This window comes from Falco punctatus (genome assembly GCF_963210335.1).
Source record: "Falco punctatus genome assembly, chromosome: 11".
Taxonomy (NCBI): Eukaryota; Metazoa; Chordata; class Aves; order Falconiformes; family Falconidae; genus Falco; species Falco punctatus.
Genome location: NC_137591.1, coordinates 15,583,585 through 15,606,388, shown reverse-complemented (window position 1 = coordinate 15,606,388; position 22,804 = coordinate 15,583,585). Strand labels below are relative to the sequence as shown.

The 22,804-nt window shown below is 37.2% G+C and overlaps 1 protein-coding gene across 17 annotated transcripts in view; it reads right to left on the bottom strand.

Moving 5' to 3' along the window:
- ADGRL2 (adhesion G protein-coupled receptor L2) overlaps window positions 1-22,804 on the bottom strand; it is a 404,716-nt gene that overhangs the window by 22,250 nt on the left and 359,662 nt on the right. For 13 of the 17 annotated variants that reach the window (XM_080406960.1, XM_080406962.1, XM_080406961.1 and 10 more), the window contains 11 exons: window positions 16,321-16,617; window positions 15,665-15,768; window positions 14,644-14,829; window positions 13,567-13,605; window positions 10,478-10,661; window positions 8,415-8,537; window positions 7,946-8,151; window positions 6,695-6,868; window positions 5,463-5,672; window positions 4,248-4,468; window positions 2,903-2,969 (listed from right to left, as the gene is read on the bottom strand). In XM_080406960.1, the coding sequence (XP_080263086.1) occupies window positions 2,903-2,969; window positions 4,248-4,468; window positions 5,463-5,672; window positions 6,695-6,868; window positions 7,946-8,151; window positions 8,415-8,537; window positions 10,478-10,661; window positions 13,567-13,605; window positions 14,644-14,829; window positions 15,665-15,768; window positions 16,321-16,617 (1,811 nt within the window). The remainder of the gene's footprint in view (window positions 1-2,902; window positions 2,970-4,247; window positions 4,469-5,462; window positions 5,673-6,694; window positions 6,869-7,945; window positions 8,152-8,414; window positions 8,538-10,477; window positions 10,662-13,566; window positions 13,606-14,643; window positions 14,830-15,664; window positions 15,769-16,320; window positions 16,618-22,804) is intronic. The other 4 variants (XM_080406965.1, XM_080406959.1, XM_080406967.1 and 1 more) reach the window with 1 other exon arrangement.

Here is a 22,804-nt window from a genome sequence, read left to right as displayed (position 1 = left end):
CAAATGCAGCTCTAAAACTGCTCTTGTATCTCCAGATCTTTGCTCTTAGCCATGCAGAAGCCTATTTCTCTTTGGGACTAGCAGCGAGAGAGGTGCTCTCTGAAGGCTTCTAAATGAGTGTGCACACTGAACTCTCACTGAACCGAATTAATTATTAAAGATGCAGATGGAGCTGTCCAAATGATAAGAACAGCTCCTGACGTATCATGATCCAAGCTTTCATTAAACCATTTCAGGCATACTAATGGTTTCCCACCGCTCATTACTTACATGCTCTTTTCTCATAGATATGATAACCCTGGTGCCCAAAGGCATGACAGGCTATGGAAATAGTGAAGTTGAAAGTTCCTCAGAAGAGACGTACTGAGGAATTTCATACTTCCCATCCTCATTTTGTACAAACCTGTATACAAGTGCAAATGCTTCTAAACTCAGAGAAGAATTTGTAAATAAAAGTAGTAAGCAATATTGTCAAAAAAGAGTTCATGTGCATTGACAGTACTATTAAACTGGGAATCAGAAGTGATTTGATTAGCGTGCTAAGAAGCTTACCAAGGTGAAATTCTCACATGCTACTGACACTAACTAAGCTACACTACAAATATGGCTCTTCGGTTGCACTGCACCTGACTTACTATTTTTCAGCCATTACACTTCTCACACTTCTTCCTCTGGTCTCTCTTGCTTTCTCAGTTGGGACAATTAGAGGGCAAAGCAATTGCTAGAGAAGAATTACTCCCAGGAACTGTGGTGTGATTGCTACCTGCTGTTTCATATTTTTGAAGTTGGGAATACTGCTCCCAAAGGCCTTTTGCGTCTCAGCCTAAATGATTTGCTGGAGGATAATAATGTCATGGCCAGTAAATAATAGTGAACTATGTCTGTACATGGTCAATATGATTAAATGTCCTTCACCTCTATTCTCACTCTGACCTGGTTATGAGGAAGTGAAAAAGCCGTCAGCAAAGCCCAAAGCCTCCCATGTGAAATGTTATTTTAAAGCAAAGGAGAGAAATAGAGGTGACTTAGCAAAATACTCCCAAGTAACGATAAAACAAAAAGCTAGACACAAAAAGCAAAATTATCACCACACAATCAGACTTGAGGTAACTGAACTATCATGGCATGAAACTTAGAACAATTTTCTAGTAATGATTACAACTGCAAGAAACAACTTTGTGTTGAAAAATACTATCATATAGAAAATATTAAGCATACTTTTCAATTGTAATTGTAGGTTTAATTACAAAAGAATCCCTATCATCCTGAGACTTGATTTAATTTAAATGTATTAAGAATAAACTCTGTACAATTCTTATGGCCTATAGTTAAGCCTTACAAACACTATAATTTTTCTAATTCAACTCATACACACAAGTGTTGGCATCTATGCCTATTCTTTGAAAATATGCCAATGAACTCAGACAACTTCTACACTGCACAACTGTCTTTTCTGAAGTGACTGCTCAAGGATCGAAATAGTTTTTGGTATAAACAAAGAGTAAAACCATCCTAAATATACCTAAGCTTATTTCAACACTGAAGATACCAGGAAGGAATAAAGTAACTACAATAGATTGGCTGGGTACATTTTTTTTACAGAAAGTTCCATAAACAAAGTATCAGTTTATTTTTACACGGAAAAGTAATGTAAACTGTAAGCTACAAAAAGTGTTGAAAGAGTACATCTGGCATATAGATCTATAAAAGAAATTTCAAAATTATGCCCGATGCATGTACTTCAGGCTAAAAGATATTTATGACAGAATACAATTTCTGAATTTCGAAATTCAAGGGAACTGAGCTTCTGTTAACATTTCACAACTCTACTACTGTATAAAGGCAGGGGAACAGGTAACTATTTAGACTTTCAAAAGCATGGAAACAAATTAATTCATCCTTCCAAACTATCAACTCTCTATGTACATAGTCTATGTTCCCAGCACCAGCCTTCTAGATAATTTCCCACGTATAGCCAGGCTTTAAAGACTAGACTTTAAAACTAGCAGAGAAAAACAACATGAGCCAAAATGTGCATCTTGCGTTCACTTTCCTTTCAAATTCTTATGTTGTGCAGTGTTGGTATTATTAGTCTGAAATAACAGAGAGATGTTTTTTCCCTGGGTTGACAGATGACTATGTGCTTTTTACCTGGAAGTGCTCAGAGAATGGATAATTGATGTATGAACACAACATTCAGTCTTAAATGGACAATGGGGCACACAGCTGTGGGTATACAGATGGGTGTGCATGCATACGACTTTACTCAAATGATTGCAAGAACATGTGTATGCTTTCTACTGGTTACATAATATTCTACTATTTATACTAAAACAGATGAACTGTGTACCTGACATGCATTACATGTAGCATAAATACACACAGAAGTAGTCATGGAAAAATATGCATACACATATGCAAATACACATACAAATACTGTGTAAGTGTAATGAAATATAAGGTTCATTTAATTATCCAGTGCATTAGAATGCCCTTTAGAGATAATTCTGTTGGATAATTAGCAGTTAAATTCTGGAATGTGCAGAATAGTGACGCAATTGAAAGCAATAACAATGGTTTCTTTAAAAAAACCCTTGTGTTTAGTACTTCATTGATTTTTCATATGACTATGACTACACATGTCAATATGACCTTCAGAGTTCAAGCCATTAGCAAAAAATGGCTATGCTGAAGTGCCACCACAGCTCTGACAATTAATCATTTCGTCAGCACTCTTTAAAGATTTCTAAACATTTATATAACCACTGGTCACATTACAAATTGTTTGTAAGCATTTTCATGAAATGTCTTGTGAATAAGGATAGTATTGACAGATGTTATTCAATCTTTTTAATTTTGCTGTGAGGCAATCTAGAAGGAAGGGAAAAAGCAAAGTTCTTACCAGAATAATAAAGGTAACAGGTCCAATGAAACTCCAGATAAAATAGTTATCTACATGGAGCCAGCAACTATCATGGAAAAAAGAGAATGAGAAGTGAATTGCTTTAGAACTTTAGTTCAGTACATGGAAAGTGCAAAAATACTTCTGAAGCTAACATTTTGTCAGTAAATGATAGAGATTGCACAGTACCACTTAGTCCACGGACAATTTCTCTCAACCTGAAACTCTTCTGATGAGTCCTGTTTAATAACACTATTGAACTTGAAACTACATCATCAGAAATAGTTAATACATAAGAAGAAACAAAACCAGAATGAGCTTGCTCTCCTTTCAGTCAAAAGGTTCGGTCACAGGTGCTATCATGGACTAATAAGTCTAACAACAGTAAATATTTTTCACAGCTTTTCCATGTAATCTTCAAAACCTACTTTTAACTTTGTATCATATCCAAAGTGCTTACTCCTGAGGAACACGAGACAGAAAATGTTCAGATGCCATGTTCTGCTGAAAACTAATATGGTATAAATAAAATGCACCAACCGGGAGTTGAACAGTAGAGAAAGAATACATATGATACCAGACTAAATGACGTGTAAACCTATTAGGGCCAACTTCACTTGGTGATTCTTTTTTCATACAGCCTACGTCCCAGTTGAATTGCTCTTACTTGTCTTTCATCAGTAGCAAAATCAAGCAGCTTTCTTGTAGGCAACAGCAACTTCTTATTTTGTAACTAATTTCATCAAAGGACAAAGTAAACACTATGGGAAGGCAAATTCATGCCTCCAGCAACTCAGATCCTCAGAAATTTTTTCTGTCTACCTTCTGTCACTTTCTATTTCGTATTTTTGTAAATAAAAGGCAGTGGCTAATTTTAATCCTGCTATACTCGCCTGGTAAAATATTATGGAAATGAAACATACGGTTTGGAATACTGTACTGTTACAATTCAGGGCAAGAGTTAGCTAGAGGGGCAGCTGAACAAAGAGATCTAATGAAGCATTAGCTTAAAAATGGGTGGTTAGGCCTGTCAGATACTTTAAGCTGAGAATTTTTACTTAATATACATTTGAGACCAAAAAGTTATTTACTTTTTCAATTTGTTTCAGGTCAATCTTTTGTGTTAAAAGAAAGACCATAATTTTGAATCGGCTTCTCTAGAGTATAAATCCTCTGAACCTAGAGAATTACAAAAGACTTGATTGTAATTTGTGCACAGCATTGCCATTCTCTTACCAATAAAGCTTTCAGATGGTATTTTAGGCTGTCAGGGACCCTCTGACAGCTAATAGGCTTTAAAAAATTATTCACTTGAAAAACACTCAGGTCACTTGCAATTACTTACGCTTTCTCTGTTCCGTAGCTCTTATAGTCAATAGCTGCTGAGACACCAACTACTGTAGCAGGGAAGAGGTAGCCAGCAACATAATAGTACTTCTTCCTAGAATATTCACTTTCAAATACTTCTACTAACATTAGATAAAGCTGCACTCCTTCTAGACACATCCAGGCAAAGGCTGCCAGGAAGAAAAAGTGTAAGAGACCTGCGAATATTGGACATGCAATCTGCAAAGAAAAAGAAAGATGGAAATATGAACCATAAAATCTTCACATCGTTACATCTCCAATAGTGTGTAATAGAACAGGATATACTTCTATCAGAGATCTTTCACAAATTCAGGAGCATTTTCCCTACCTGAAAACAGATACTGAACATTTGAAAATACTAGTGTGTGCTCAGTAGCTACATAAAGTAAATTCGCTAAACAGTGTGAATGAACATAAGGAAATTGTGCCCTTACTGCCACCACCCCCACCCGCACCCCCTTCAATTACAGAGTAGACTTTTCAATTTTCTAAACCACTCTTTAATTTTTAGGACTTACAGTTTAGATAATCCAGGACATAACAGTTGGTTCTAGATGCATAATGTAATACTGCTTATTTAAAATTATGAAGCAGCCACCAAGCCATTTTTATCTGATGCAATTTGGAAGCCTCTACTGTCATAACAGAAATCAATCCAATTTCTCTCCCCTTTGGCTGAGTTCTGGATGAAACTACACTGAATTACTAGATTTCAACCCAAATGAATCACTTCAGAATTAAATTTCACCAATACTGCCAAAAAACCTGCATGAATGTGCAGTGTAGAAAATGTAAATATATAGATAAGGCTCTGTACTAATGTGTGTGTGTATATATATATATATATATATAAGGTAGTCAATAGCTGTTGAGACATATGAATATATAGAGAAAAGATATATACATTCATCTCCTCTTTCAAAAGTTTAACCACCTGCTTCCTTCACAGCCAATGTTTCTCAGCTGAAAATGACAAACATTGCAGTAAGTGGGAAATTAAGGCCACAGTGATAGTTTTGATGGGTATAAATACTATTTATGAACATGTCTGTCTTATTTTCATGCTGAGATTTTATTTCAGCTTTGCTGTGTCAGAATGCCGAAAGCTTGGCTGTGTTGTCGTGTTTTAATTCAAATCCATTTCAAACAGTCATTTCAGAGAACCAGATCAGTACACACAGAGAAAACTTACCTTGTACTCTGTCTTATCGATGCCTATTAGGAAAATGAACTCAGCAATGAATAGGTTGATACAAAGGTTCTTGTGAATAGTGTTACGATCACTTTGCAGGCCACGGAAAAAACAGAATGTGAAGATGCAGATGGCCAGGCAAACAAGAGAGATGACAATTCCCACCCAGGTGATGACAGTGAGGAGCAATTCGTGCACTCCATCTTTGTACTAGAAATAACCAAGAATGGAGAAAATTAATATGACTCTTTATGAGTATAAACAAAAACCTATTTTCACAGGTAGCATCTAGAAAAGTTACTTGTTCATTACATGAGATGGGCAAAATGTACTCAGTAATTTCTCAGTTTCAGGTCAGCTTCCTAGAGGAGCAGGTCTGAGAGAAAAAATGTGACTATTTTAGCCAGATCAGATGGCATTTCTACTTTTTCTACGATCAGATAAAAACAAGTAGAAGTAACACTTTGAAAGTACCTCTAGGCTCTGATATAAACAAAGAGGAAAGCATTCCCTGGGACCTCCTATAAAAGTACACGTTCTTTCCTACAGACCTGCAACTCCAAGCTGAGAAGAAAGCAATGATTTACACACAATTAGGACAAAATGCAGAATATGTTACGTGTGTAATTCTGACTCTAATTTCACATTTAGCTAAAGAAGGTTCCTTGCTTCAGTTGGAACATAATCACTTTTGTCATCTTGGTTATCTTTTCAGCAACCTTTCTGAATACAATAGCTTTATGAGAAGTCTCATATCCTTGCAAATATTGCATGCTCCGGACCCCGTGACATCCAGTAAGTGCTTCAACTAGACAACAAAATCTCAGAGTATGAGCAGGCACTTAAACAACCCCTATGGAAGCTCCTTGACCTTCCTGCTCTCAGAAGAGCTGGCCCTTGCGCTTCCAGGGAACGGCCTGCACAGCTGCCCCTACAGATACTCTCCAGCTGTACTGATGGGGAGTCAGTAAAATGGTTGTAAGGTTGGTCAGTAACTTTAAAATATGACTTGAAGAAAACTCTTGTCCTTCCTTCATCTTCTTTCCTGCTATTTTGCTTGTAACTTTATTGATGAGGAAGAAAAGTACTACAGTAAGTGAACTGCTTTGGCAAGAGTGCGTAGAAGCTACAGATAGTTAGGAAACTTCAGCAATATTGAATCTTGCTAAAAATGTAAAGCTAAATCTTTAAAAGTTTGTTCCCTGCCAATGGCTAGAAACATCATTACCTACCACAATTTCCCGATGAGCCATAAGAATTGCAAAGTTGGTTAGGTGACTGCAAGCACATGTTGTATGAGTTTTATTTGTGTCAACCAGTTTGCAACCTTGAGTTGACCAGTATCCCATCATAGTCCTCTCTGAGTAGTTCCAGAAGGAACAATTTGCATTGAAATAATTGTCAGGCTGGGAGATAAAAGGATAACATAAAATGAGGATTTCACACACTAAGATGGCAATAACAATTGTTTAATATGTGTAAAGAGTAATTTAGATTAAACTTTGCATGTTTCGGACAATAAAGTTTTTCATCAGCAAAATTGTGGACTATGTTATACAAGGAAGACATCTAGTTTAAAAGGGACTTTATAGTCCGAAACACTCTAAAGTGTAGTCTCAATTACTGTAGATCCAATTTTAAACAATTACAATTTCCATCTTACGATTTTATGCACTGATGGTACATTACAGCCATTTTTGCTTTCTTCAACATTAGGACTGCAAATTTATTCTGAAGATATTTTTCGTATAATTGAGAATTTGAAAACATGATCTTTCTCCTTTGATTCTCACCTTTGGCCAGGCCAAGGTCATGTGAACAGACTTCAGAAAAAAGTTAATTTCTCAATGCCTATCTATTTTGATGAAAAACAATCGAACCAGATTCATAAAAAGAGGCAAAATTAGAGCAAAACCAAACCATATTTTCTCTATCATGGCTGTGATTATTTACTTTCCCCATGTGAGTTGTGAAAACAGAAAGAACCAAACTAAATGAGCAAAAAAAAAATTAAATAAATTACCATGAAGAAAACATACACAAATTTAAAGTATAACAAGCCAGGATATAATATTTATTCTTCACTGGATAAATGCATTTAAGCAATTTGTATGGGCTCCAGAACTTGGTCCAAAATGAACGTAAAAAGTTACAGTGTCATTAAAACTTGCTACAGCAGACAATCAAGAATTTTGTTATTTTCTATCCTGCTACTAAGGTAAGAGTTAATTTTCAGTTAGAAACAAATTAGTCATTTACATTTTCATGTTGATTACTGAATTAGCTTTCATTAAGAATACACTTAAGTTCTAATAATCACTGAACCAGGCTCATTTAATTTTATGTTCACAGACTTAACTAAGCTTGTGTCTCTGACCTAGCCCAACATTTAAAATTCAAATGGAAAAAAGGTTGTTTTTCTGCATTGCTTTTCTCTCTTGCTGATTTTATGACCTTCCCATTAATTCATTAGCGTAACTCACATCAATGTGTTCCAGCGTAAAATGCACAGGATCAGTCAGGTACACCCGGCTGGACTCCTTGTTGATAGAGGCTGCAATGACGTGGGAGTTGACTGCGATTGTGCTATTCCGCCCAGCAAAGTCGCTGCCTAGCTTTATGGTTGCATTTTCAGTACTGAGAAAACGCCCCAAACTTTTGTAAATGATGAAAACCAGTTTTGCTAATCCTACAAAAGAAAAAAATGCCATCGTCATGCCACAGAGGTCTACAAAAAGACAGCAACCTGCACTCTAATGAACTAACAATAAAGCATCAGTAAACAGAGAGGCATTTTCAGGCTATGGATTTAAGGAAAAACAACCAGGTACCCACAACCTTCCAGAAAAAGCCACAGAGCAGTTTTGTTGTGTTTTGATATTTTAACTAGGGGAGGTAATGTAAGTTTTATAAAAGTTAATGGAGTTTCAGTGCTCTGTGCCCAAGACTCACCGTTCCTGCTGTTCTGTTTCACGGTGCTTGCAGAGAGCTGAATTGAGTTGCCTCCTTTACTGCCCTGAGGAAATTTCAAGTCCTGCACCTGGCCTTCAGTAATGAGCACTGCAACATCCAAAACTAAGCAGACCAGAGGGGAAAAAAATAAAAGAAAAAAAAAAAAAAAGAAGGAGAAAAAAAAAGGTGGTAAAAAGAGGAGAACATAGAGAAAGTCTCTCGGCCAGATTGCAATATGCCACGTGACGATATTTCCCCCCACTCTTTTTCCCACACTGCTGTCCTCATTTGCCGCTGTAAGACAGATCTGTACGGCATGTTTTAAGCACACAGTTAATTTCTTTAGCTAAACATAGTGCAGACTACTGAAATGACAGCACTTTAATAGTAATGAAATGAAATCAAACCTTGTTTTAATTTATGCCCTCAAAACATCGACTTAAAAATACCACACACAAGTTGCAAAGAAATGTTAATTTTGAAGATCCTGAGGTCTATGCTCTGCTAACAAATGTAGAACTTTAAGTACTGATTAAGACATAAGGAGTTTTTTAAGTCAGAAAACGAATACCTAAGTATACTTATGCCATGTATTTAGCTAAATCAGTATTTTTATCTAAAAAAAAATCTGATTTTTCTCCTAAATCTAATTGTGTATAAAAGTATATAGGAAACCGTTTTATTGGTTCTGCTAGAAAATATTTAAATTGAAAACTTAGATGCCACTCAGCCTTACTTAAGTATTAATTTTATAAGACACTGTATATTAGGGAGCTTTCATGGGATTACCACTGAAAGCTAGATTTCCTGGGATATGTAAAATCATATAGGTCAGAGTGGTCAATTTGACCTATATGATTTTACATATCCCAGGAAATCTAGCTTTCAATGGTAGTGGTCTAACTATAGATCTAAACTATAGACTGACAAAAGGTATGAAATTAGGGAATGATTTCTTTTTCTTTAAGCCACGCATATGTATGTGCACTGTGAATTCAGTCTTCCGTGGCATCAGTAATGTGTTACTATGACTTGAAGACAGTTTATCACAAAAAGTGATGTTCAGACAGTCAACTGAGGTCCATGGAACTGTTTGTGTACAACCAGACAGAGACCTTCTGTGAATCCACACACATTCCTTCAGAAATGAATGTGCAGTTACTTTGAAAATGGACTGTAACACTTCTCCCCATCCCAATGTCTTCCTACTCAAAAAATAGGCAGAATCATCTTCTACAGTTAGAAATGTGCAGACGTGAAATGTGAAAAGCCTCATTTCTGCAGTCTATTCCAAGTCTCCATCTCAGTACCCCTTAAAATAGCAAACTTTCAGATTCCTTGTACCTCGCTGAGACTACGCTAATCTCTGTAATAAGATGAAGGAATTTTAATTTTATGCATAGCAATGATTTTTGCTTTAACACATCTTGCGTACCAATATATGCACACCTCTAATACCAAACCCCTTCATTTTTCTGTCACCACTCAAATTCCAAATTATGCTACAACTATCTTCAGCTATTTTGTGGTCTCTGGAGCATAGCTATTCTGCATTATGGGAGATGTAGTTCACTGAGCACATTTTTACCTGAAGGCAGTCATGTTTAATATAAACATTTGGTGTATGTTCCGAATGCCTAAAATATTTAACTGGCAGTGTATGTTGCAAAAAAGTAATTTAAATTCATTAGGAACAGTTTGTAAGTAACAGGAAAGCATTTCTGCAGCTCTACAGAAAGCAGTTACCTCAAAAAATCCATACTCTGCCATTTAAGCACCCTTCATATCCATACATTCAGCTAATGATTTTTCAGAGGTAAATCAACTCTGCAACATCAACTACTTTCCATTTTACACTGTATTAATGACACTAAAGAAGAATGCTAATTTTGAAGAACTGAACAAGAAAAGCATGTCTCCCGCACTTAGGAGCATTACCTTTCCACCAAATGTTGTGCGGCTTGGCTTTCAAAGAGTATGTTTCTGTCTGGACTACTTTATCTTGATTTTGCACAAAGCAACGCACAGCGCTTTAAATTACACTTGAAAAGAATTTTACTTACCGATATTTTCTGTGGGCATTGAGACTCTGGTTGGTTCTAAGAGATTATCAGCCAAGACAAAAGCCCCTTCTTCCAACGTATCAAGTAGCATTGTGGCTGCATGGGCTTGTTCTGAAGAATTCATGTCCTTCCAGGACTCCAGAGCTTCAGGCCTGAGCAGGTTGTCCACTGTATCCACAATTGCCTGCATTCATTAGAAAACTATCATTAGGTCTGATTGCCCTAGGCAGCTGGGGAAAATTTCCAGCATTATCTGGTGACAATTATAATACTTAACTGTCAGAATGATTTACTGTGATTTAATGGCACTAGAAAACTATTTTCAACATAAAAATATTTTCCATCCTCTCGCTGGATTAGCATTAATAGAAGTGCAGTTAGCCACTAGCACTGTGTGGTCTCTACGTGGTAAACATGCAGATTTGACTTGTCTTGTGTCAGATATATAGACGCTTATTAATGTGCTGGAGAATGTAAGAATAAATGCCAGAAGTTTTGCCTGAAGTTTTCATCTTAAAGTTAATGCCAAAATGTGTAAGTTGTATTTCAAAAAGCGAACACCAAAAATGGCATTCTGCAGTTTAGGCTAAAATGACAATAATACTCTTCTAGGAACTTAGTCCAGCTCATAGAGCCATAGCACTATAAACTCCTTGTCTATGACAAACTGCCTTCTTTATTACAGGAGGCATGAAATGAAGCTGACTCAGTGGATATAAATTAGCCCCAGCCACTCTCACTCCCCCTCCTATTCCTGTACCTGTTCACAGATACTTAAAAGGATTACTAACTCCCATTCCTGCACAAAGGTCAGTTAAAAAAGGAAATCAATAGAGCAAACAAGATGTCCACTGACTGTCCCTGTTATCAGTGAAGGCAAAACTGTAAAACTGAATAAAGCTGCCATTTTAAAAAGTCTTTCTTGTAACAACTCTATCATCATGTTTTAAGGTTCATTAAGCTGCATATAAAGTAACCGTAAATAAGGAAGAAGAAGAATTCAACGACATGATTACATTATTTTTACAAAATAATCCAATCAATCAGAGTAATCAGTTAATCAATTGAAGGCAGGCTCTTACATTAATGCATAATGTAGCTGTGCATTGAGTACGCCATGCATTGCTGAAACACCCTGTTTACTCTGTCCCATTTACCTAGTCATAATGTGTCATTAAGCATATATATAATTTGTTTGATCAATTTAAAAGCATCGGGAATGGAAACAGAACACATTGTACAAACAGAAAGATGTTGGTCTGGAATACTGTATCGTGCAAATAAACGAATAGGAGAAGTTGGTCAAGGCTATTGTCAGAGCAAGATTAATTAGCCTAATCCATTTTAATATCCTCTTTCTGCCTGCATTGTGAGCGACCATGACCTTCCTGGCAGGTGGAAGATACTTCGAAGTGGCATTAAAGCCTTTTTTCTTTCTCTAATGGGAGACAGAATAGGCAAAATGCTCACACTGATACTGCCGCAGCCATTAACTAGAGTGGAACAGAAATTGGTCTGCAGAGGCCAGATTCATTAGTCACCAAGAAATACAGATTGGAGCCTCTAATCTGAAGTACAAATGAATCCTCTGTCACAAAGTGGGCACTTGCTTCATTTGCATAGCGTAAGTCAGCTTTTGATTTGTAATTTCAAGAGGTTTATCAGTTTTATCTAAGCAGAGAAGCCCATTTGAGACCTACAGAAAATGACACCGGTTGGAAATTAAGGTTGCACTATGGTTTCCTGTGTATCGCCATATAGTGCTGATGGTATGCGTTCATTAATATGGACCACTTTTTATTTATTACGGGGTCATCTTAACTATGCATTTTTCCTGTGGGAAATGATCACCTGCCCAGTAATGTTTCTGAGGCATTCCCTCCTCTCAGACAGAGGTGAGCGGGCAGTGGGAAGACCGCACAGCCCTGTGATGCAGCCATTGGAACAAGCCCATTACTGCTCTTCTGACGTTCATGTTTACCATTGAAAATGAAGTAAGAAAGCTCAGTCTACTCAAACCACACCTGCTGGATTTCCCTTTACTATTAAAAAATATTTTGTCATAAAACCATTTTACAATTATTATTATTTGAGAAGAAAATTTCTCCCCAGATCTTTGTTTCTTTTTGTCAAATTTTTGCTTAACTGCACATCTCCCATCCACTTCCAGGGCTGCAGGATAAAAGACAAAAGTTCCCTGCACAGAGAATTTTTTCTTCAGTAGGAGTCGGAATTATTTTATTATGTTACAACATATTTCAAAGTTCTTTTCAAAAATCATTCTAACATTTTATCACAGAGGGTATAAGTAAAAATCAGTATTTTAAAAGAAACTCTGAAATTATGTGCAATAAAATTTTTCAGAGCCACACACAATCTGTTCTAGGAGTTTTTTTCTCCTCTTCACAGGCACAAAGTAGCATTATTGGCATTGTACTGCAGCAGGAGCTGGCCACTGTGGACAACCATTCTACAGCAGATGAAAGAAACTGAAAGCTGGGTAGCAATGTGTGGCGTGCCTTCCGTATAGCCTGGTTAACGGGACATGTGGCACACATTTTACTAGTACAGTTAGAGAAATATTTGTCTTTACATTTTATCCGGAAGTCACTGAATCTGGCCTTTGTAACAACTCTTAAAACTGTAAGAAAGAGTGATTTTACTAGGTATAACAATACACAAAGAACAAAGCAGGCTGTATAATGTACATTTTTCATGCAAGCAAATTAAGTCTAAACAGTCTTTGATATAAAATACTACCAAGCTGAAATAATTTCTATTAAGTTGCCAGCTTTTTCCCTCTACCCAAAGCTGTATTATGAGAGAGAGATGTTACTTCCAATTCAGATAATAACCATTTCAGCTCTTTAGTTTTAAACAAGTTGAGGTAAAAGAGGTATAAACTTTGATCTTTTTTTTTTTTTTTTTCTGAGTGTTGTACCTGTGCAAAGCCAACATTTGTACAGTTGATATGGGGCACAATACACATTTATCAAAGACTGAAATACATAGGATCATGCAGCAAGATGATAAAGCGTGGCAGGTTGCTGAAGCAGGGAGAAAGCAGGGTGACAGCACAGGAGAGATACCTTAAGGTAAGCCCTGCATGTCTTCTCTCGTTTTTGGAGCTTTTTAGTAAGAAAAAAGAAAATCAGAAGTTAGACACATTCTGGAAAGCTGCAGAAATATCAAAAAATTAGTCTGGTGTTTCAAATCCCGAATTTGAACTACAGCCTGGACATTAAGCTAGTTTCTGTCCAGTGACAACTATAAAAAAAACACCACACAGGAAACGTTTCTCCCCAACCTTTATGCAGGTGCCCAGGTATCTTTGCCAAAACGGTGGGATTTGTGTGAAAAGGTCAAAGGAGAAAATCGCTGTATGTGCAGTTGATCTGTCTCTGGGAAAACTCTTTTAAGGGCCACTAGGGATTGTACGTAGAACTACTGCCAAAACAATAGAGGAGTGCATGGAGCTCTCTCTCTAAAGGAGGCTGAAAAAATGTTTTATTTGTAGCTTGTTGACTAAGCTGATGTAGAAAGAGGCCAAGAAATACAGCATTTCCTGTGAGAAAATGAGGAATGGTAATAACATTTGTGATTTGTACTTAAACCACAAAGACGTAAGTTTTCTCTGAACATCATTCTGGAGAAAACACTTATTTGTGTTTTTTAGATATGCGTATTAAAGCATATTCATAAAGTTCAATTGCAAGTGATGTTGGTGTCTTTAAAAAGATAAGAAAGTGCTACTATTCTGCAGGAAGTCAGATTAAAATAAACCCCTGCACCTATGCAGAATCCCACTGATTTTATTATACGTTCAGGGTTAAAAGGACCACTGGATAAACACACTGATTTGTTACAGAATTTCTGAAAGCTAATGCCTATTTCCCTCACGCTAGTTATAACGCATTCCAGATTTTAATAAGGGACACAGCTATGTATTTTAGGACTAGTCAGCTATTGTGAATTATATCTTATTCCCTAAAGAAGGTAATTGCAACTTCCTGCTGTATATTTACTGCTCTTTTCTCTTACATGTTTATTCCAGAACTATAAGCATGTGGGAACAAAGTATAGATTAATACTTCTGAAAGGAAAAAAATAAAAAAAACTGAGGGCAATGGTTATCCCAGCAGGAGAAGGTGACAGGAGGTGTGTACCTTGTTATAACTCCTTCCAGCCGAGTCTTTCTCACTGGGCCGCAGTTCCTGCAGCTGAGCATCCAAGATGTCCACAAGCTGCTCCATCAGCCTCACTGATGAACTAACATCGCCAGCAAAGACCGGTCCTTTGGTGTGTTTAGCCAGTTCATTGGCCAGACTAGCAGCATTTTCTCCACTTCTGATCTGAAATGACAATTTATATTATCTCAGCAGGGTCCCTTGTTCTGCTTGCGGCTCCTAATTCCAATTCCCCGTGTACCTTTGTTGTGGTGAAATAACCATTTGCACATACATTGAAATCTGCAACTAATTGAGACCAATAACGTTCTCTTTATCTCAGAAGATTAAAGGTTCTTAGATCTGTGACACACAAAAGCAGTTCTTAACAGCCATCAAACCCAGAAATCAGACTGGGACTTTTGGGCTAGATCTTCTATTCATCCTCACTTTTATTTTACTGCCATTATCAGACAGTAAGAAATCTATTTGTTCATACTAGCGCTTGAGGCATTTGAAAGTCAAGTAGCCTGGTACTGACAACAAATTATCAAGTTTTCATAAACTTAGTAAATCTCAGTAGGGAGGGAAAACACAGAAAGTGGCTCTGTGCTCTAATCATACTGTTAATGCATTCAGACAAAGATCCATTTATTACAGTATAATTTTTGCTGAACCAAAAAACCTTGCTGTATACCACAGTTTTTGCTGTGTGATTTAGAAGATTTGATTTACTAAGCAAATATACCTTTTGATTTTTGAACACCAGCAAAGCTCCTTTGCTTTAAATAGCGATAAAACCATGTAATCACAGATTCAATACACGAACTGAGAGGGAAAGTGTACCCAAACACACATAGAAGCCCAACTGTTGGCCAGGGCTTTGCACACAAAGTACACGTAACTCCTACTTTAAATGAACACAGAGTAATAAAGACGGCTTCAATAAACCAAATTATTAATGCTCGGAGTTAAAATCCTTAATCACCAGCGTACACCAGATGAAAAGGTTTCAACCAACCTTCTGAGCCAGCTGATTTACCCAATGCGAGGTGCAGTTGCTAAGATCAGGGCCTTTGGGGTTCCACATTCCTGTTAGGACCACGCAGAGATACGAGGCAGTTCCTACAACAGATGTAGAAAACTACAGTGAAATGGAAACCATTTTTCTGCATGCATTCAGGAAATCGGCTGCACTGTGCTCCTAAGCAATGTTAAATTCTGAATGCCGCTAATGGCAGTAGTTGACAATAATTGACAAAAACGTAAGGAAATAATGTAGATTACAAACAGCAATAAAAAAGTCAGTGAAAAGTACCAGACGTTTTCTGCAAACAAACAAAAAGCCCTTGATTTTTCCTGGAGCTCATCCAGAGGGGAGCTCATAATGAGAAAGGCAGCTGTAAGCATATTTCACAACAGTCTTCAAGCAAAGCCCTAGAATTTGACCTGGATTCTCAAAAGTGCATGCACGAGGTAATTCTGCGGCTACGCTCAAATGCTGTTTGCAGATTAAAACTTGACCATTGCCTGTAGATACTGCGTTCTCCGAGTAACAAAAGAATCATGTGACAGACAGCTTGAGATTTTAAAAAACCAAAAAGTTCACCATGAGAGAGCGGCACATTGCTTTTGAAATGTCTACTTGAAATCAAGATATATGTTTAAAGGCAATACCTCGTGTTCCTTTGGGACAAGGGCGTTCGACCATCATTCCTCTTTGTGTCTGAGGCCAGCTAATCCCCCTGGCCTCAGTCGGTTCACAGAATCTCTCTGGCAAAGGGAAAAAACTTGTCACAGGTGGAATTTTGGTTGTGGAAACGGGTGGTGGCGGCTTGGGTCCTCTGCTTCCTTCCTTTGTTCCTCCAGCTAACGTTGTGCTTATGGGACCTTTCTGTGATGTAGTGCTAGTGGTTGACACTGTGGTTTTGTATAGCTCTGCTGAAGAAGTTACTGTCACTGCTGTGGTAGGCACTGCACAGAGAAAATTAGAGTAATAATAAAGTCAGTGAATTCAGAATTATATAAAAAAAAGGTTCTTTACATGTTATTTATGTAGTTTTAAAGGACTCTCTGGTGTCTCCTTTCCTTTATCTTAAAATTACTCTTTTCTTATTGCTATTCTGGGTGCTTAAGATACAACTTTGACTGATTCCTTTTTTTTTATACTCCCAGCTCATACCAAGTATGATGTTTCAGCACATTCTCCAAATAATCCCTTCCATAATAAAAATTGATAGTTACATTTCTAAAGGCTGAAAGGCAGTACTAGTGAGTTATCAGTATATAATAAGCACATTTAAAGCAATTAAAGATTACTTAATCACTTTTGCAGGAGTAACTCAATAGACAGAATCATTGGAATCAGTGTGCCGTAAACAATGCAGTCCAGCTTTAACAACAAAGGCAGTGGGCTGTAACTAATGAGACCATTTTAAAAGACAGACCCCAAAACTTCAAGTCACTCGGTACACACCTTCCAGGAAAATAATTACGATAACATCTTCCTACCCGGCAGTCATTCTGCTTGAGAAAGCTGCAGCATGCCCGATTAGCTCCAAACAGAGGCAGCGCTAGCATGTACGTGGTGTTCTCATGTTCGAACATTGCAGGCCTTAACATCCTTTTTTGATAAAAGCAGGTATGAAGACACAACTTGTTCAAGCCAGTGGCAAGTGCCTAGTTTAATCTTTTATGGAACACTAGGATCAGCTTAGGCCAAATCACTTCTGCCTGGGACTCCAGTGACCCACGGCAGGGGCACATGGCGGGTGTTGCCGAGGTGCAGCCCCAGCTGCGCCAAGGGCTCGGGCTTTGGAGAGAGAATACCAGTTAACGCTAGTGGAGATGACGGCCTGGAATTCCTATTCATGGCCTTCAAATGTACTCTGAGCAATGACTGAAACAATGCAAGTGAGCAAAGCAACTGAAAGACTTATCATTATTTATTTCCAAATCTTCATTAGTGTTAACAGTGTGTTATAGGCACACAAAAGCACAGATCCTTGTGCTGAGAATAAAGATCACATCAACTATTTTTTAAATCCTAACTGAGATATAGAAATCAATTAAGATATTTTTAGGATTAACTTCAGTAGATGAAGTGGCTTCTTGTTTTCTTTCTTCTTTCTTCTGCTAGGCCCTTGAACCCTGACTTACTGGACAATGCAACTTCTCCAAATTAAATCATAAACAAAAAACAAAAGGAGAGCTGTCTCACTTCGTTTCAGCAGATGTTTTTAAAGTTAGTGTTTTGAATAAGATTAACTTTCAGCAGGTCAGCAGATAACATTTATTTCAAAATCCTTTTTCAATTGTATTTCAGTTATAATACGTAGTCTCAAATCTGAATTTATCTTTTTATTTTCATATGAATTTAGAGTGGAGTTTTTGAACATCGTGATTTGTTTTTAAAGACTAAATGTAACAATGTGCTTTTCATCCCTCTTTTGCTCAAAAACGAGAAACAACTTCAGCGGCTGTCTTCTCTTCAGTCTCATTCTTGGCTGCTTCAACACTGTGTAATTGTGCCGGACTTGTGGTGCAGCCCAGCTACTATGAAACCTATTTAAATCCTCAGATCTGTTCTGCAGGTGCTTGCCTGACATCTTGTGAAACTGCTGTAATTTTCTTTTGATTACAATGCATCCAGCCTTCTAGTGCTTTCCCAATTAACATTTGTCAAAAGCATTTGCAATCACTTGCAGAAGTGTCAGGCAATGTCTGCTGAATCAGGTCCTGGAGAATGGGCGACTGCTGGGGATGGAGAATGATGCAGGGGACAACCAATTATTACTATCCATCCCCTAACATATCGTGCTAATTAGTACATACTTAATCACTGAAATGTGTATTAGCATTATTGCAATTACTACTCAAAACCTATAATGTTTAGGATAGCTTTATCTCATGAGCAAAATCTCACTGTAAGAATTCATAACAATTCTCTGAAGTTCTGAAGTAACAATTTTCAGAACATATTTTGTGCTGCACCTGGAGCTGAAATATCCTGCCGTCATTACACAACTTTAGGTAGAACAATTTTAATGCTACCCATTGAAATAAATTTCAAAGCATATCACCTACGATTCAAAAATGACCTGCATAGCTTAGTAGTAGTACATATTTTAGAAATATATTTGTAATCTCACATTTTAGAAGGACAACTTCTCCCACAAAACTGAAAAAAATACAGATAATTTCTAAGAGATTTTCTCTTGAATTAAATTTTAAAAAGGACAAGTTAGCATATTTAAGAATGTACCAGGAAACTTCAGACAGTGCTGGAAGTCTGGGGAAGAAGAAGGTTGAAAAAATAAGAAATGATCCAACACGTCACTTTAAGGAATACATGTAGCTTTTAAAAGGCAGATCATTTTGTTTCTAATGACCTGTTGGGGAACTTAATCTGCAAGGCTGTTCTTCTAAGCTGCAAGAAGACACATGATAGCTGCTACCACCTGATGTGTCTTGTTCCGAAAGCTGAGGGTGATGGCATCTGTGAGCTCCCATGCACTGTCTTGCAGAGTGCTTTATCAGTATAAGATAATGGCAGTGATGATTAATACACTGAAACTAAAAAGAAGAACATACTCCATGTTGAGGTTATTAACCTATTGTTCCAAGCAGCAGGGGTGAGCCTCTACAAGGCTGAAGATATGTAATTTTTGTCCAACACCAAGAAAGCCACTTTTACAATGTGAGATTCTATTTTGGACTTTTTGATTAGGCTTAACAAGCCTAGAAGAAAACGAAAACCTCTTGTGCCTTCTTCCTTTTTTTTTTTTTTTTTTTTTTTTTTTTTTAAGAATAAGTGTGTATTATTATCAGCTGAAGACAGTCTTCATAAAATAAAATAAAATAAAATAAAAGAAGAGCCATAGGACGTAAATTCAAAGACTCAAGTTGAGGGTAATTAATTTACATTTGTTTCATGCAGTTCCTAACAGCTGATGTAAACAGTTATGCACACTATCTGTTTCTAAAAATGAAGACACCACTGGAGTAAAACTTAACACCTGTTTAACAGTGTGATGTCTATAAAAAACATAACACAATTGCCTAGGACAGCAGGGGAATAGTAACTTTGTCTCCCCAACTGACAGTGAAGAGCAGACGTTGAGAATGCACACAAGCTATCTAGTATTCTTTGCCAACAGGTTTCTATTCTAAACTGGCATAAAATACAGTTTAACAACCCCTAACCAAACCAAATAAAAAAAAAAAATCGGCACCCAAAATACAACTCTAACCTTGGATTTAAAATTGTATTGAAATGCCCAGATAATGTGCCACTTCTGAAAACACTAATGGTCCCATTTTCATCTCTGGCATCTAGGTAATATTAGAATTCAGCTACATGGATTTTGCAGTTAAATGTATATGCTCTTATAGGTGAGGTATTTCACTGTGTTTGGACATGTGAAAATCAATGTGCCTGCCTTCGTTTTCAAAAGGTGTCATACACTGAGCTGCCATGTAAAGCAATGGAGACCAGAAGCCTGTGCAAATCCAGACTTCCCTGCTTTCTGCTTATTACCACTGTGTGCCTGTTTTCATGCTTCAGTGACTAGCAGGGAAGTTGCTAGGACTCACCTAATTACCTATAGGTTCCAGCTATTATGCTAGCCCGTACTCTATTGACCCTGCCAAATTCCATTTAGTCGAAAGCCAAATGTTTACACAGCCATTTATAAATTTACACCCTGAAATTTATAACAAATACACCACAAAATTAGCAAAATATCTATGATCAAGAACTGTGCTATCTGGTCCCCATTATGTTGTCTTTACTTGTACAACCACTCTTTAATCAACCTGTAGTGCATCAGATTTGATATAACAGTAAAGATCTAATTTACTTAACAATTTGCTGCATGACTTCGTCGTAGATTCTTGGTGTTACAAAGATTTAGTCGCACTAGTTTCCTATTATTTCAAGCCCTTGGTGATAGTATTCTCTGAGTTTTTGTTCTGTCCACACTCACAACATCCATATTTTCCTGCAGTGATCCAATAAAACTTAATGATGGGTATCATGGTACAAAGGGGGAGACAACTTCAGTTTGAACAGTTTGCACAGTTAGCACAAATTGGGATGAGTGTAGATGAAATCTCTCCCTAACGGACTAACACAGAACAAAAGGATTTATCTTCTTTTTGTTACCAAGGAAACCTTAAAATGTAATGCTCATATTCACTTTTTAGGGGGAAAATTCTCTTCATTCTTCCTGGTCTTTTAACTTAAAATTCCTTTTAAAAATCCTGTTTCAGCGAGGATTCATTTGGTGCCTCAGATACCTCCTTTAGAACGAAAATTACAGGACATATCCAGTAAATTTACCAAGGATATAAAACCTCAGGTTTGTTTCAAATTTTCATAGTGGCTTTTTGCAAGGCCTAATATATTTTATTTTATTTCTAAAATAAAGTTTTCATTTTTAAATGCAATTTTTACACTTACCCTTAGAAAATGTGCTCTTCTGCAATACCTGAGTGGTACTTGTCAGCTGTATGTCTGAAAACCATTTCTACATCTATGTACTATAATTCCCATGAGAAGAGAGAAGAAAAAAACAACACATGAAGAATGAGGTTAAGGGGGAATTCTAAGGGCAGCAGACCCCACTGTCAGGGTAAAACAGTAGCCAGGCTGCAGCATCTGCAGTTCTAGAGATCTGAAGAGTTCTCCTGAAGATTAAGAAAATAAGAATATGGGGAGTACATAACATGGACAGTTGCAAAAGGAGAAAACAGTGTAGGTTTGCAGCAAGGGCAAGGTCAACATTAGGTTAATTACAGTGGTATTTCAGAGGTTTCAACAGGCAGATTTTAAAATGAAAGAAACAACAAAGAGAAAAAAAGGCAGGTTTGGGGTCATGGATGAATCCAAGATTTTGGCCCTGGGAGCAAATGTAAACCCTTGAGCTCGAAAGTGTGACTCAAACGTGACAAATTCATCTTTCATGTAGGAAGAAAGACTGTTGTTTTTGAAGCGCTCGGTAGCTGGGTGTTATGGTGTAGAGAAGAACTGATAGCCAAGACAGATAGATGAGGGGAAAAAAAAGAATCAGTGTGTGTCTATATATCATTATTGCTCCCACGGCAACAGAAGGAATACAGATTGCTGAGTTTCCCACAATGGTCCCAAGTTAACCATTCGAACAGAAAAGGCCATGACTTCCAATTTTGAGGCACTGACCTTATGACACCATTAAATACTTGATATTAAAGTACCATTGCAAAAGACACTAAAAGAAGGTTCTTGTGTTAGGTGACTTAAAGAATGTTATCCTAACACCTGTGTCTTTGAGTAGATGATTAAGAAATCGGAGTGAACCACAAAAAAAACCAAACCAGAACAAAAGAAACACAAAAATGTCCTTCATCTAATGTGCTGAAAATCTAATCTCATTCCACATGAAAAAAACTTCAAGTGTGTTATTACACATACAGATCCTTTAACTGTCTAACAACAGAAGGACTGATCTTCATTTTATACAGACTTTATGCCGAAACAAAGAGGAACTGAGAATATAATACAAATAAAATATAGAGTTAGAAACTGTACAGAATCTCTTCTTGGTTTTATAGCAGTACATCTCAAGGACAATCATTTTAGGTAATTTTTCCTTTAATGTAGTAGTCTTTAACTACAGGCAAATGTCCTAGGCAAAAGAGGAAATGAACTGAAACGTATTCTTAGATCTGCTATGTACAGATCCATGCAACACTGAAATACTGGGCATTGGCTTCATATCAGGAAAAACACCTTTCATGAATAAATGCATCACATATTCACACAAACCTGGTGTTTTCATATGGTTTCTATATTTTAGAAAGGCATAATCAAAATACATTTACTGATGTTGTAACACATTTAAAACCCAAGCTCATAAATCACTCAAAAAATATTCCTTCTGTGTCCTCACGGGTGAATGGGCAAAAAGCTCAGCTGAGAGGCAAGCACCCTGCAGTGTGTCCTGGACCCCTTCTCGTCTAGGTCTGGTTGGAACAAACTATTTCTCCCTGTCTTGCGTGCCAGCAAGGAACATAGGAACGTGATGGGGTGCTGGTGGATGCCCAGGTCTCTTTCTGGTATCAGATGGGATGTGGCCAGCACACGTGCTGTAACTTAGGATCCTGGAGATTTTCTCATAAT